At 52.7% G+C, this 13,621-nt stretch overlaps 1 protein-coding gene across 1 annotated transcript in view; it reads right to left on the minus strand.

Moving 5' to 3' along the window:
- SLC22A3 (solute carrier family 22 member 3) overlaps positions 1–4,082 on the minus strand; it is a gene marked incomplete at its 5' end in the record, with an annotated part of 56,753 nt that extends 52,671 nt beyond the window's left edge. The window contains 1 exon segment of the mRNA NM_001082169.1: positions 3,977–4,082. Within this exon segment, the coding sequence (NP_001075638.1) occupies positions 3,977–4,053 (77 nt within the window).
- Between the last annotated feature and the right edge of the window lie 9,539 nt (positions 4,083–13,621).

Here is a 13,621-nt window from a genome sequence, read left to right on the forward strand (position 1 = left end):
ATTTCACTTATACACAGCATACACGATATCATTGTGTATATATAAGCAGAAACAATGAAATACATTCTTGCTATCATTATTTTGAGCAAGCCGTTACCTATCAGGAAATTAAGGGTGACAAAGACAAAAGTGCTGCTTATTTTATCGTCACTGATTGCTGCCCCACTGCTGTTCTTTCCTTAATCTGATGCTCCATGCCCCCTTTCCGTCTTTCTGAAGAAGCTCTTTACACATTTTTTTTTCTTTTAAAAGATTTATTTATTTATTTGAAAGTCAGAGTTACACAGAGAGAGAAGGAGAGGCAGAGAGAGAGAGGTCTTCCATCTGCTGGTTTTCTCCCCAACCAGCTGCCAATGGCCAGAACCACGCCAATCCAAAGCCAGGAGCCAGGAGTTTCTTCCAGGTCTCCTACGTGGGTGCAGGGGCCCAAGGACTTGGCCACCTTCTACTGCTTTCCCAGGCCACAGCAGAGAGCTGGATTGGAAGTGGAGCAGCTAGAACTCGAACTGGCACCCTTATGGGATGCCAGCACTGCAGGAGGCGGCTTTATCCTCCATGCCACAGCACTGGACACTCTTTCCACATTTCTTATAAGGCAGATCTACTGGGAACCAATTCTCTCCATTTTATCTAGGAAAGCACTTCACTTCTGAGAGGTAATTTTAGAGTATAGTACGTGTTTTTGTAGGTAAGAAAATTTTCAGTATTTCACTCCATTCTTTTGTTGCTTGTGTGGTTCTGAGAAGTTGGTGTGCTTTTCATTGTTGATGTTTCTGTAACGTGTACTTCCCCCCGGCCCCTTTCAGGGTCTTCTCTTTTCTTTGACCTTCTACAGTTTGACAATGCATGCACAGGTACACTACTGCTTGGCGTTCTCTGACTTTGCTGGATCTGGGTTTTGGTGTCTGATTAATTTGGGGGGAAATTCTCAGTATTTCTGTCTTCTGGAACTTCTATTACACTTCCATTTGTACCCTTTGTAGCTCTCCTGCCATTCTTAGATTTTTTTTTTAATTTTTAGGCTTCTTTTCTCCTTGCTTTTTCCCTCAGTCACGCCCAGTCTCCCAGTGAACCCGGTTAGCGGCATTCTTCATTTCTATGGCGGTATTTTTTTTATTTCTGTCACTTCCTTTAGGTTCCCATTCGTTCTGAGAATTTCCACCTCTCTGCTGCCACTGCCCAAACCCATTGGCGTTCTGGACCCAGTCCCCACGGTTCTTCCAAATCTCCAGCACCCTCGCCCCACATGCCCCAGGCACTGACGCTCGCTGTCTCCTCGAACCGTGCCTTCGCCTTGTCGTGTGCCTTGCAATTGTTTTCCTGGTAGGCAGGCGTGATGTTCTCAGCACACGGAGGAGCTGTGGACGGGCGGTGAGGTACGTGGGAGGAGGAAGAGGTCCACAGCCTTGTGGGTAGGGCTCTGCCTCCAGGAGCAGGTGCCTCTGCCAGGCGCTGTCACGGGGTTCTCAGGCAGGCGGGACCCCTCCGTGGCTGAAAGCCTCTCTAACCCCGGCCATTCTCCTGATCCAGGCCTTGCAAAGAAGACTGAGAACGTGGCTCCCCCCCCCCCCCCCGGATGGAAGCGTGAGGGGAGTTTTCTTGCTATTCTCTCTGATAGAGCTCCAGGAGGTAAAAACTCACAAAAACGTGGGCCCCGCTCCCAGGAGACTTGTTCCCCGAGCCTCCAGCAACCACCGGCTGCAGTTGGGGGTTTCCTGCCCACGGCGGTATTGGGAGCTGGGGTTCACTGTATTTGCCGGCTTCCTCTCTACCCCGGGCACAGCAGGCTGCCCTGGGCCCTCGCTTCTCTCACAGATCCCAGCTTGTTCTTGTGAGGACTGAGTGGTGACATCCGGGCTCCTTAGATGTGGAAGTCCAGGGTTTCTTTTCTTTTCTTTTTTTTTTTTTTCTTTTTCTTTTTTTTTTTTTTTTTTTTTGACAGGCAGAGTGGACAGTGAGAGAGAGACAGAGAGAAAGGTCTTCCTTTGCCGTTGGTTCACCCTCCAATGGCCGCCATGGCTGGTGCGCTGCGGCCGGCGCATTGCGCTGATCCGATGGCAGGAGCCAGGTGCTTTTCCTGGTCTCCCATGGGGTGCAGGGCCCAAGCACTTGGGCCATCCTCAACTGATTTCCTGGGCCACAGCAGAGAGCTGGCCTGGAAGAGGGCAACCAGGACAGAATCCGGCGCCCCGACCGGGACTAGAACCCGGAGTGCAGGTGCTGAAAGGCGGAGGATTAGCCTATTAAGCCACGGCGCCAGCCCCAAGGTTTCGAAATTCATTTCCTGTCCTGGCCCATAGATGCTCGGAAATAGTGTTCAATTATTTCCTGGGCTTTCCTTCCATGATGTAAATCACAGATGTAGGAGAGGAGGAGCTGAGAAAAGACTCCAGCCCCGCCCCCAGCCAGAGGCCGAACTTCTCGCACTCAGGGCTGGCTCGCACGGGCCCGTCTGCACAGGTGCTCATCCTGCCTAGAACCCGGCAAGTGGAAACCCTCGCTCCCCTGGCTGGGCAGCTTACACTGCAGATGAGTTTATTGTGAGGGAGAAAAACACGGAAGAAACAAAACCTAATTTAAAAATTGCTTAGGAAGAATAAACACAAAACATAAAATAACTATTTGAAAACATAACTCGGTTCCCAATCGTGGCCACGTAAGAGAGAAAGTGGTATGCAGGGGCGGTTAAGAGGAAAGACGAAATTTGAAAGGAATAGTGGGGAAAGAGGAGAGGACACAAACACCTCGGGGGCCGGCGTGGTGGTGTAGCAGCGTCAGCACACCACACGGGCACAGGTTCGAGTCCCGGCTGCTCTGCTTCCGATCCAGCTCCCTGCTCGGAAAGCAGCAGAAGATGGCTCAAGTCCTTGGGCACCCACGTGGGAGACCTGGAAGAAGCTCCTGGCTTCAGCCTGGCTCTGTGCTGGCCATTTCAGCCATCTGGGGAATGAACCAGCAGATGGAAGATCTTTCAGGAAAAAAAGAAGACTCCTTGGATATGAAAGGATGGCAAGAAATTCATAGCAGGGAGGAGACAATGAACTGAGAGGGAAAGAGAGCAATGAAAACAAGCCGAAGCTTCTCAGCGGGAGGGACTGGTCCGGTTGAAGTCGGGTCTCCAGGGCTCCAGGGTGTGCACTGTTTTCCTGCTGAACTCACTCACTCACCACCACGAGCAACTTCTTTGGAAGGGACCCTTGTGCACTGCTCGCTGAGTCGCACACTCACAGGGACCCACACAGCGCTGGCTGGAGGAACCACAACACTGGGCCAGATACGGCCAAGGGCCCGGGATTCCAGTTCTATAGTCCTTCTAAAGCGTGGAGAGAATTATTCAGTCACCGCACGTATTTTCATAATTACAACTGGGATAGAGTGACCGTTAAACAGGAAGCCAGGAGCCAGCAACAGTGTCAGAAGCAAGATGGTCACACAGAAAGCACAACTGAGTTGAATATACACACTCATGTTTGCCACTGGCTACATTTAAGAATATAAAATGGTAAAACTCCTGTGATGGTTTTGGAAAAACCCTTCTTCACAGAATTATAAAGTTGTAGAATAAAGTGTGGTTTTTTTTAATAAGGTGCAACACATTTGGAGTAGGCCAGCGTTAACAATGAAATTCACCCAACCCAACCAGTGAGCTGTCACAGACGCACACGGACTGGATCCTGCCGCATCCAGCAGGGACGCCCGTGCACCCAGCGACACTGTCACTACCTGGTCAGCCCGTTTCCACTCGAGTCCTTCCAGGCCCGCAGACGCAACTGGACCTCCTCAGACGGCGTGAGAAGGTGAAGTTGCAGAAGGCAAAGAACCGGGCAAAGCAGCAAGTGCGATGTCAGGGAGGTGGAACCGGAGTCCCTGTTCCAGAGCCACCGCAAAGCCTTTCCCAGCGGCTGACGTGGAGTACTCCCTCGTGCACGTATGCCTTGTATTGCAGCCGGAAGACGGCTTCCGCCCCCTTACCCACCTGTCCGCCGCGTAGCCCAGGGTGAACGCTCCAGCCAGGAAGCCAAGGTTCAGGATGGCTTGGGTGAGGTCCAGCATCCACGCATTGACACAGACAAGGTCAAACTGGGAAAATGAAGAAAACAGATGTGGAGACGTGGGGATGCTTATCCTCAAAACAGCTCATCTCTGCACAGACCAACGTTTACACACATCGCTCAGATGCACCTTAAATAAGCTCTGTCACAGGCACTTTTTACATCCAGACATGATAGTTTCTTTGTCACTTTAAATAAGTGCAAAGGGTGTCATTTCTGGTACACTATGAATACTGATATTTTAAAATAAGGTCACACCATTAGGTGTATCCAGTACCACGGGGAATACCACAGTCACGACATGCCTTCCATTGTCTAACAGGATATAATTTGATATCAATCTTGTTTCTCTTTGATTGCTTACTTCCATGCCCACCTACTTTTATCCTAAGTGATAGATTTTATGTAGAAAATATGCTTCATTGATTTTATTGATTACCTTACCATGCTTCTGTATACAGTAAGTTATGTATATGAATTGACATTTAAGTTTTAGATATTTGTTGGGACAACAGTCTGCTAATATCAGATATCTTTCTGATTGGGTTATAATCAGTAGTTTAGGCCATAATTGAAAAACAAAACCAGAGACATTACGAATCATGAAAATTAATGGTTTCCCAGGAATAAGGTTTTGTTGGAAATGTACCCGTCCACTTCCAGACTACAGGCTGGAGGCCAAGTAGCCTCTCAGTGAATGCTACTGACTGCCAGGACCAGTTAGGACCCGATGTCCAGTCTATCCTCTTTTTAATGTTTCCAATTTACAGTCTGAGAAACGCTGTGTCTGTAAGTGAATTAGTGGACCTGGAGAGGGGTCTGTAACACAGTAGCGCCACTCGACTTTCTCAGAAGGCTGAAATTCACACAGCGATCTCTCATCAAATCATCCCTACTTTTCTATTAACCCACACATCACTTCAGTCCCCCATGACCTGGCTGTAAGGGAAGGAATGGAAACCATCGGACTTAGAAAAGTTATTAAATTATCAGTCAACTGCTCTCTTTGTACCACAAATGGTATTTCAAATTCTTCCACGGTTTGGTACCACGCAAACCAATGCATCGTGGAGTTCCTAGTTTTCCAAATTGGGAAAAGGACAGGTTTGGAAAGGGACCTACGTCCTCCTTAGAGGACTGTTCTTGGGAGGATCCGCTCGGGGAAAGAGGACGTATGTGGGAATGTGCAAACGGATGCTCTTAGCAGGATCCTCCAGCGCTCGAGAGTCTGTGCAAACCTTCAAGCCACGTGCTGCTCCCAGCCGGAAGCCCGCCGTGCCAGACTGCGGCAGGAAGAGAAATCCATGCTGTTGGAACAGCAACGCTGAAGTCGCCTACGTGTACACCCAGAAGCCAGCTGTCACATTTATTTATACAGCACAACTTCTGGGTTCTGCAGTCTACGGCCCCCACCTCCCAGAGCTGCAAGGAAAGTTCAGGGTCATAGTCGCTGGCCTGCTGCACAGGAGCCTGGGTAGACGAGTCGAGATAAAGAAGTAGAACGATTGCATAAATGCGCGACAGTCGCCGTTGTCTGACCGTAGCAGCAGCTTAACCAGACCTTCGTCATTCACTTCTGTTTCTCAAGGCACAGTTTCGTCCTAAGTGAACTTGCAGATGGTTATTTGCCCGCAATAATTCCCCACTGGGATGAGCCTGCAGAGAATGACTTGCAAGAAGGCGCATAAAACTTCAGAAAGCAAACGAACCATTTCAGCAGCTGACAAGACACAACAGTCTCCAGAGAAATGGATTAGCCTGGGTCAGACAGAGGGACACGCACAGGAGAATCTACTTTGCTCAGTTCCACTTCTAAGACTTGTTTTAGCCAGGAAGGGGCTCACGGACGGCAGAGCGGACCCTTCTAGCGAGCTCGGTCAGCTGCTTTTGAATTCATCCAGTTAAAATAGATGAGCTTGTTCACTTTCCATATTTCATATCAAGATAAATTGAGAATAAATGTCCATACGGCCAACGCTCGGCGATGGCCACATCTGGGCCGAACATCACCTGCCCGGCTGTGCTTTCTACACCCCAGGGGCTGGCGGTGGGGAAACGTCATTTCCCAGGTGCCTTTGCCAGCAGGAATGTGGGCTCCGGCAGCGGGGAGCTGGGGCAGGAGGGAGGCGGTGAGGACCCGGCCCTGGCCTTGGCAGCAGCTCCAGCTCCAGTCCTGGCAGTGGCAAGCGTTGTGGGTGGCTGCAGGAGGCAGCCAGTGCTTGTACCCGCTCAGCTGCATGGGCGAAGGGCAGGACCCCGCAGGTGCGGCAGGGCAGAGGCTGACCACCAGGAGTCTCTGTGAGAGCTGCCCTCCCTGGCCCCTCTCCTCGCCGTCCTTTCTAGCCCTTCTGAAACAGCACGAATCCAAATCCCTTTATTCAATCCCTTGCTGCTTAAAACACCTAGTCTGGTTTCTGTTTGCATGACAGGGATCCTGTCAGCTTGCGGAAGTACAAACTAGACAAACAAGTGATCTGTCTTTAAGAGAAACATACACGCACACACACACTCTCACATGCACACACGCACACGCTCACACACATACATATACACACACGCACACACATACATATACACACATACACGCTTACTCACACGCTCACACACATACACATACACACACACATACATATACACACATACACGCTTACACACTCACACGCTCACACACATACATATACACACGCACTCACACTCACACACGTGCACACATACATATATACACACGCACACGCTCACACACATACATATACACACACGCACACACATACATATACACACATACATGCTTACACACTCACACGCTCACACACATACATATACACACACGCACTCACTCTCACACACGTGCACACATACATATATACACACGCACACGCTCACACACATACATATACACACGCGCGCACACATACATATACACACACACGCACACACACGTGCACACATACATATATACACACACGCGCACACACATACACACATGCACACACACACGCACGCAGGTTTCCAGTACAGGGAACGCCGCAGATGCAAGCATTCCGGAGCACGACACCGACCACTGAGCACACAGCCACGGCCCAGGCCCCTGCCTCTGGGGCTGGAGCTTCCTCGCCACCTCCCACTGGCTCGCTGCCTGCTGCCACGAGAGTCTGGTGTTGAAGGAGCCGTCAGCAGGCACCGAAACCTGGGATTTTCGTAGGCAGAGGCTGGTTTCCTGGAATAAAGCCCTGGAAGCTTCCCGCAGCTCCCAGAGGGACCTAACACCAACCCGCTGTTGATGGGAGGTCATGGTGAGTCACTGAAAATTCACCTGCTCAGATCAAAGACAGCACAGGTCCCCACATGACGGAATCCACGTGGAACAAGTCCGACGTTCCGACTCTTTTGCAAAGTGTACGCACGCAGAAACATTGTAAAACTTTTAAGATGCTCATAAAGCCATGTGTTCTCCCTCTGTTATTTATTAATCTCCAAAGTCACTTTTACACAAAGAGCACTGCTCACCTTGGCAGGCGTAGAAAGTCAGCCTGATAAAAGACGCAAACAATTGTTCGTGCAATGCTAACAGCACTGCTGGGCTTCATTCTCGAAAGTACAGGAAGCCAAGCCTAACTAGATATTCTTGAAGGGATCCCAAGGAAGGGCTGCTCTTAGCTCCTGTTGGCTGTTAAAATCCCAACAGGTATGATGTCAATTTGAGTAGTGGTAAAATACTAAACAAGCTATTGTTAGATACTTGTAAACGTGAAGGTGTGGTTTCTAGGGGCCAGCGTCTCACCTAGCAGCTAAGATGTCAGTGCTAGGGTTGGTGCTGGGGCACAGCAAGTTAAGCCACCACCTGTGACATTAGCATCACTGTGACACCAGCATCCCATGTGGGTGCCAGTTCGAGTCCCAGCTACTCCACTTCTGATCCAGCTCCCTGCTAATTTGCCTGGGAAAGCAGTAGATAGCCAAGGGTTTCAGCCTCTGCACCCATGTGGGAGACCCAGAGGAAGCTCCTGGCTCCTGGCTTCTGCCTGGCCCAGCCCTGGCCATTTCAGCCATCTAGGGAGAGAACCAGTGGATGGAAGACTTTCTCTCTCGCTCTCTCTCTCTCTCTCTCTCTCTGTAACTTTGACTTTCAAATAAATAAAACACATCTTTTAAAAAAGGACATCCATGGGGGTCAGTGCTGTGGCGTAGCAGGTAAAGTCACCGCCTTGCAGCACGACATCCCATTTGGGTGCCAGTTCCAGTCCCAGCTACTCCACTTCCAATCCAGCTCTCTGCTGTGGCCTGGGAAAGCAGTAGAAGGTGTCTAAGTCCTTAGGCCCCTGTGCCCACATGGGAGACCCTGAAGAAGCTCCTGGCTCCTGGCTTCGGATCGGTGCAGCTCTGGCCGTTGCAGCCAGTTGGGAAGTGAACCAGCGTATGGAAGACCTCTCTCTCTCTCTCTGCCTCTCCTTCTCTCTCTGTGTAACTCTGACTTTCAAATAAATAAATAAATTTTAAAAAAAGACATCCACGCACCATACTGGAGTACCTGGCTTTGATCTCCAGCTCCTGACTCCCCTACTTCTGCTGGTGCAGACCCGTGGAGGCAGCAGGGATGGCTCAAGTAGTCGGGTTCCTGCCACCCACGTGGGCGACCTGGATAGTGTCCCAGCTGCCAGCTGTGGCCCAGCTCAGTCCCACCTGCTGCAAGCATTTGGGGAGTTCTCTCTCTTGATCGTTAAAAAAAGGTCGAATTTCAAAATTATTCTTAAAACTAGATCCAAAGAATATCACCAACATAGATCAAAGGTAAGCAGTAAGGTGAAAACGATGCAAGCTCGCAGAAGGCTCGGAAACTCAGGGGAGGGGGTGGCGACTGCTGCTAGGCCACAGGGAATGGGCCCTGGCCACCACCTGGCCACCTGGCCACCATGTGCTTGCACAGGCTCTCACGGGACAGTCAGAGATCGGACGCCACCACAACGTTTGGCTTCAGCCATGAGCTGTGAGAAGCAGGGCTCACTCATGGATCTCACTGCTCCAGGAGAAAGGGCAGCCCCTGAGGCACTTCTACACGCCCGGTTTAATCTTCCAAGGACAGGCTGTGCCGTGGTCTCGGCGCAGTGTGTGCAGAGGCTCGTGTGCCAGAAGCCCGGGTCCCCGGTGTGATGATGTGCAGGTGGTGGGGCCTTTAAGAGGTGGGGCCCTGCCATGGGCAGGTGCCTGACCCTAGGTAGTGCCCGTGAGAGTGGGCCTGGCAGCTGCAGGGCTCTGGCCCCCGTCTCACCCTGGGCTCCCGCACCTGCTCCTGCCACTGTGATGCCACCCGACCAGGAGACCCGCCCAGAGCTCAGACAGACAAGGCCACCTGGTCTTAAATGTTGAGCCTCCAAAACTGTGATCCGAATAGACTTCTTTGCAAGCAGCCGGCTTCAGGTGTGCTACAGCCACTGAGAGCGCACTAATCACAGACGCTGTGAGTGAACTATTCCTGATCCGCTCTTAGCCTGAAGCCAGAAGCCACGAGGCTCCTCACAGGTGACAAAACATCAGTGACTGTGCCGTGCTCCTGCCCGAAGCAAATACACGTCACCCCCCACCCCCAGCAGGTTCCATTCTGAATCAACCAGGCACCAAAACGCAGCCTAGTGACGGTCAAAAACTGCAATGATAATGGAGAGAACAGTTGGATTGGCACTCCGTGGGCATGCTGTTATTAATTCCAGTCCTGGTGAAATATCTTTAGGCTGATCCGGTGCCTTTATGTGGGCACGTCCACGTCACATCAAGAAGCTTACACTTCCCTTATAGGTAAACCGACAGGTGAGCTGCAGGAACCAAAACTAATCACCAGGTGTCTACACGATGCTGGGCATCACCACGGACCGGGCCGGGAGAGATCCCAGTTCGTCTCGCTTCTGCTTCTGGAAGCAGCCTGTTACATACACGGTATGGGAGCTGAGGTCTGTTTACGCAAAGCAAAGGTAGAACAATGGAGGCGGAAGCGAGCGAGACGGAGTCTAGACGGACGGGGACTGCAGCGGAAGCAGGGAGCAGGCGGCAGGAGCGGTCCGCTCTGTGCAGTGACGAACACGCTGAGCAGCCGCTACAGCAGTGAGCTGAACAGAGACAGAGGCGAAGGAGCAAGAAAAGGAAACTGAGGCCAGGCTTTTTAAAGAGTTATTTACTTATTTGAGAGGCACAGTTACAGAGAGAGAGAGAGCAATATTCCATCTACTGGTTCACTGCTCAGATGCTTGCAATGGCTGGAGCTGGGCCAGGCTGAAGCCAGGAGCCAGGAGCTTCTTCCAGGTCTCCCACGTGGGTGCGGGGGCCCAAGCACTTAAGCCATCTTCTGTTGCTTTCCCAGGCCATTAGCAGGGAGCTGGATCGGAAGTGGAGCAGCCGGGACTCGAACCGGCGCCCATATGGGATGTTGGTGCCACAATCAGATGCTTAACCTACTATGCCATCGGCTAGCCCCGCAAAGCTCTGGTTTTAAGGCGAGGAGCCACTTGTCCCTACCCCACCTTCAATGGGGGAGGACATGCAGATCAGGGACGGGACAGCGAGTTTCTCAGGAGACCAGAGGGGTGAGGAGTTCTCCAGGACACAGGGAGGGTGAGGCTCAGAAAGGCAGAGGAACAGGTTGGAGGCTGCAAGTGGAGCAGAAGAGGTGTTGTGGGTGAAAACGAGATTCCAGAGAGACCAGCGCAGGCCTGAGAGCCAGAGCGAATCCCAAAAGTTTTCCTCAATTACCCAGGATGGGTGGCTCAGCTTAGTGAAGGGGCATCGTCGTGGGACAGACTCCCATCATGTATGAACTTAGACCTCGTGCCCACCCCGACCCCGTGGAAGACACACGGGACACATCAGCCCCTCTCTTTCGAGGCTGTCTTACTTCCCGGTGGTGAAGATGTGCAACTACTCACCTCAAAATGTTTACAATTTCTCTAAATTACCGGGAACATCGCAGGATGAGAAGCAGGGGAGAGGTCCCGGGGTGTGGGGGCCTCTGGGGGAGACGCCAGGCTCAGGAATCAGCCTCAACTCCTGGCTCTGCCACTCAGCTCTGCACCCTTGGCAGCTCCCTTAACTTCACGTCCCTACCCTCGGAAGGACGGAACAAGAGCTCAGCTGGTGACACCACTGAGATACGTAAGGGCAAACTGCATTATGCTGGGTGATACACTGATGATGGCGGTGAACGATGGATGATTTTAGAAAGTGGTTGTTCAACACTGGCTGTTAGACGTACTGAAAAAATTCCCAAGCACCATCCCAGGCCAGTTAAAGCAGAATTGATGGCCAGCGCCGTGGCTCACTAGGCTAATCCTCCGCCTTGTGACGCCGGCACACCAGTTTCTAGTCCCAGTTGGGGCACCAGATTCTGTCCCGGTTGCCCCTCTTCCAGGCCAGCTCTCTGCTGTGGCCCGGGAAGGCAGTGGAGGATGGCCCAAGTGCTTGGGCCCTGCACCCCATGGGAGACCAGGAGGAGCACCTGGTTCCTGCCTTCGGATCAGTGCGCTGGCTGCGGCAGCCATTGGAGGGTAAACCAACGGCAAGAAGACTTTTCTCTCAGTCTCTCTCTCTCACTGTCCACTCTGCCTGTCAAAATAATAAATTAATTAATTAATTTAAAAAAAGCAGAATTGAGTCTCACTTGCAGCTGATACAGAAGTCATCAGCTATGTAAATCCCTTCTAGAGACTTAATTAATTTAGTATCTTATCATAGGTTGAATGATGCTCCTTCAAGATTTACGCCTGCCAGACCTCAGAATGTGGGCTTCTTTGGAAATGGAGTGCTGGCAGGTGGAGAGAGTTAAGACGAAGTCACGCTGGGTAAGGGTGGGCCCTCACCTGGTGAGAGATGTCCCCCTAGGGACACAGAGCAGAGACACAGGCACCCTAGAAGGAAGCCCTGTGCACAGACACACAGGTTGGGGGCTAGGAGGAGCCCTGTGCACACACACAGAGGTCGGGGGCTAGGAGGGACCCTGTGCACACACACAGAGGTTGGGGGCTAGGAAGAGCCCTGTGCACACACACAGAGGTCGGGGGCTAGGAGGAGCCCTGTGCACACACACACAGAGGTTGGGTGCTAGGAGCCCTGTGCACACACACAGAGGTCAGGGGCTAGGAGGAGGCCCTGCGTACATGCACACAGAGGTTGGGGGCTAGGAGGAGCCCTGTGCACACACACAGAGGTTGGGGGCTAGGAGGAGCCCTGTGCACACACACAGAGGTCGGGGGCTACGAGGGGCCCTGAGCACACACACAGAGGTTGGGGGCTAAGAAGAGCCCTGTGCACACACACACAGAGGTTGGGGGCTAGGAGGAGCCCTGTGCACACACACAGAGGTCGGGGGCTAGGAGGAGCCCTGTGCACACACACAGAGGTCGGGGGCTAGGAGGGGCCCTGTGTACACACACAGAAGTCGGGGGCTAGGAGGAGCCCTGTGCACACACACACAGAGGTTGGGGGCTAGGAGGAGCCCTGTGCACACACACACAGAGGTCGGGGGCTAGGAGGAGCCCTGTGCACACACACACAGAGGCTGGGGGCTAGGAGGAGCCCTGTGCACACACACACAGAGGTCGGGGGCTAGGAGGAGCCCTGTGCACACACACACAGAGGCTGGGGGCTGGAGGAGCCCTGTGCACACACACACAGAGGTCGGGGGCTAGGAGGAGCCCTGTGCACACACAGAGGTTGGGGGCTGGGGAAGCCCTGTCATACACACACAGAGGTTGGGGGCTAGTAGGGGCCCCATGCACACACACAGAGGTTGTGGTACAGAGAACACAAACAACGTCAGGCTCAGGATGGTGACAGGCACAGGAGCCCAGTGAGAACAAGGGACAGACTCTCCTGCAGCCTGGAGGGCATGTGTGGCCCTGCATGTGTGGAGGTTTGAGGTCTCAGGACCCCTGAACCTCAGCGTTCTGTCCTACGCCACCCAGGTTCTGGTAGTTTGTTCCTCAGGCCTAGGAAACTACAACATGCATCAGTTTGGACCCCATGAGGGTCTGTGCACAAATGAAGCAGCACTTAAAAAATAAAAGTAAAAAGTAGGCTCCCTTCCCTGGCCCCACCCCTTGGAATGCAGAGAAGGGCCTGGCAGGGGTCCTTGTCCATGGAGCTGCACTTGAGAGGCCGCTCTGGTCGGTGGCTGCTACAGCACCTTAGGGACAGCATCTGTCCCACTAAGAAGGTGGCAGGCATCACTTGGGATGTGAAGGGAACTGCTGCCCCCAGGACAGACCCTGACTAGGGGGGCGGAGGGCAAGCATTGGTCTTGGCTTCCCCCGGCCAGTGCATTGGGGCTGCCCTTCCGTGGCTCTCCTTCCCCATCCATCCCCCTTTGGCTTCCCCTATGCCACGTGGCCCAGGGATGCCTCCCTCCAGGTTGTTCTGGCCCCACCTGCCTGGTTCCCAGTTGCAAGAGCCCCATATGCTGCCACCCAAAGCCTCGTGTCCTGCCCTGCCAGCTGTCCAGCCTCCCCTAAGGCCACAGCTGAGCAGGAGCCACAGCAATTCTGTGGGGCTGGACCCAACCCGTGCATGGAGCAGGGATCTGGCAACCC

The sequence above is a fragment of the Oryctolagus cuniculus genome, chromosome 5, assembly GCF_964237555.1.
Source record: "Oryctolagus cuniculus chromosome 5, mOryCun1.1, whole genome shotgun sequence".
NCBI classification, from domain to species: domain Eukaryota; kingdom Metazoa; phylum Chordata; class Mammalia; order Lagomorpha; family Leporidae; genus Oryctolagus; species Oryctolagus cuniculus.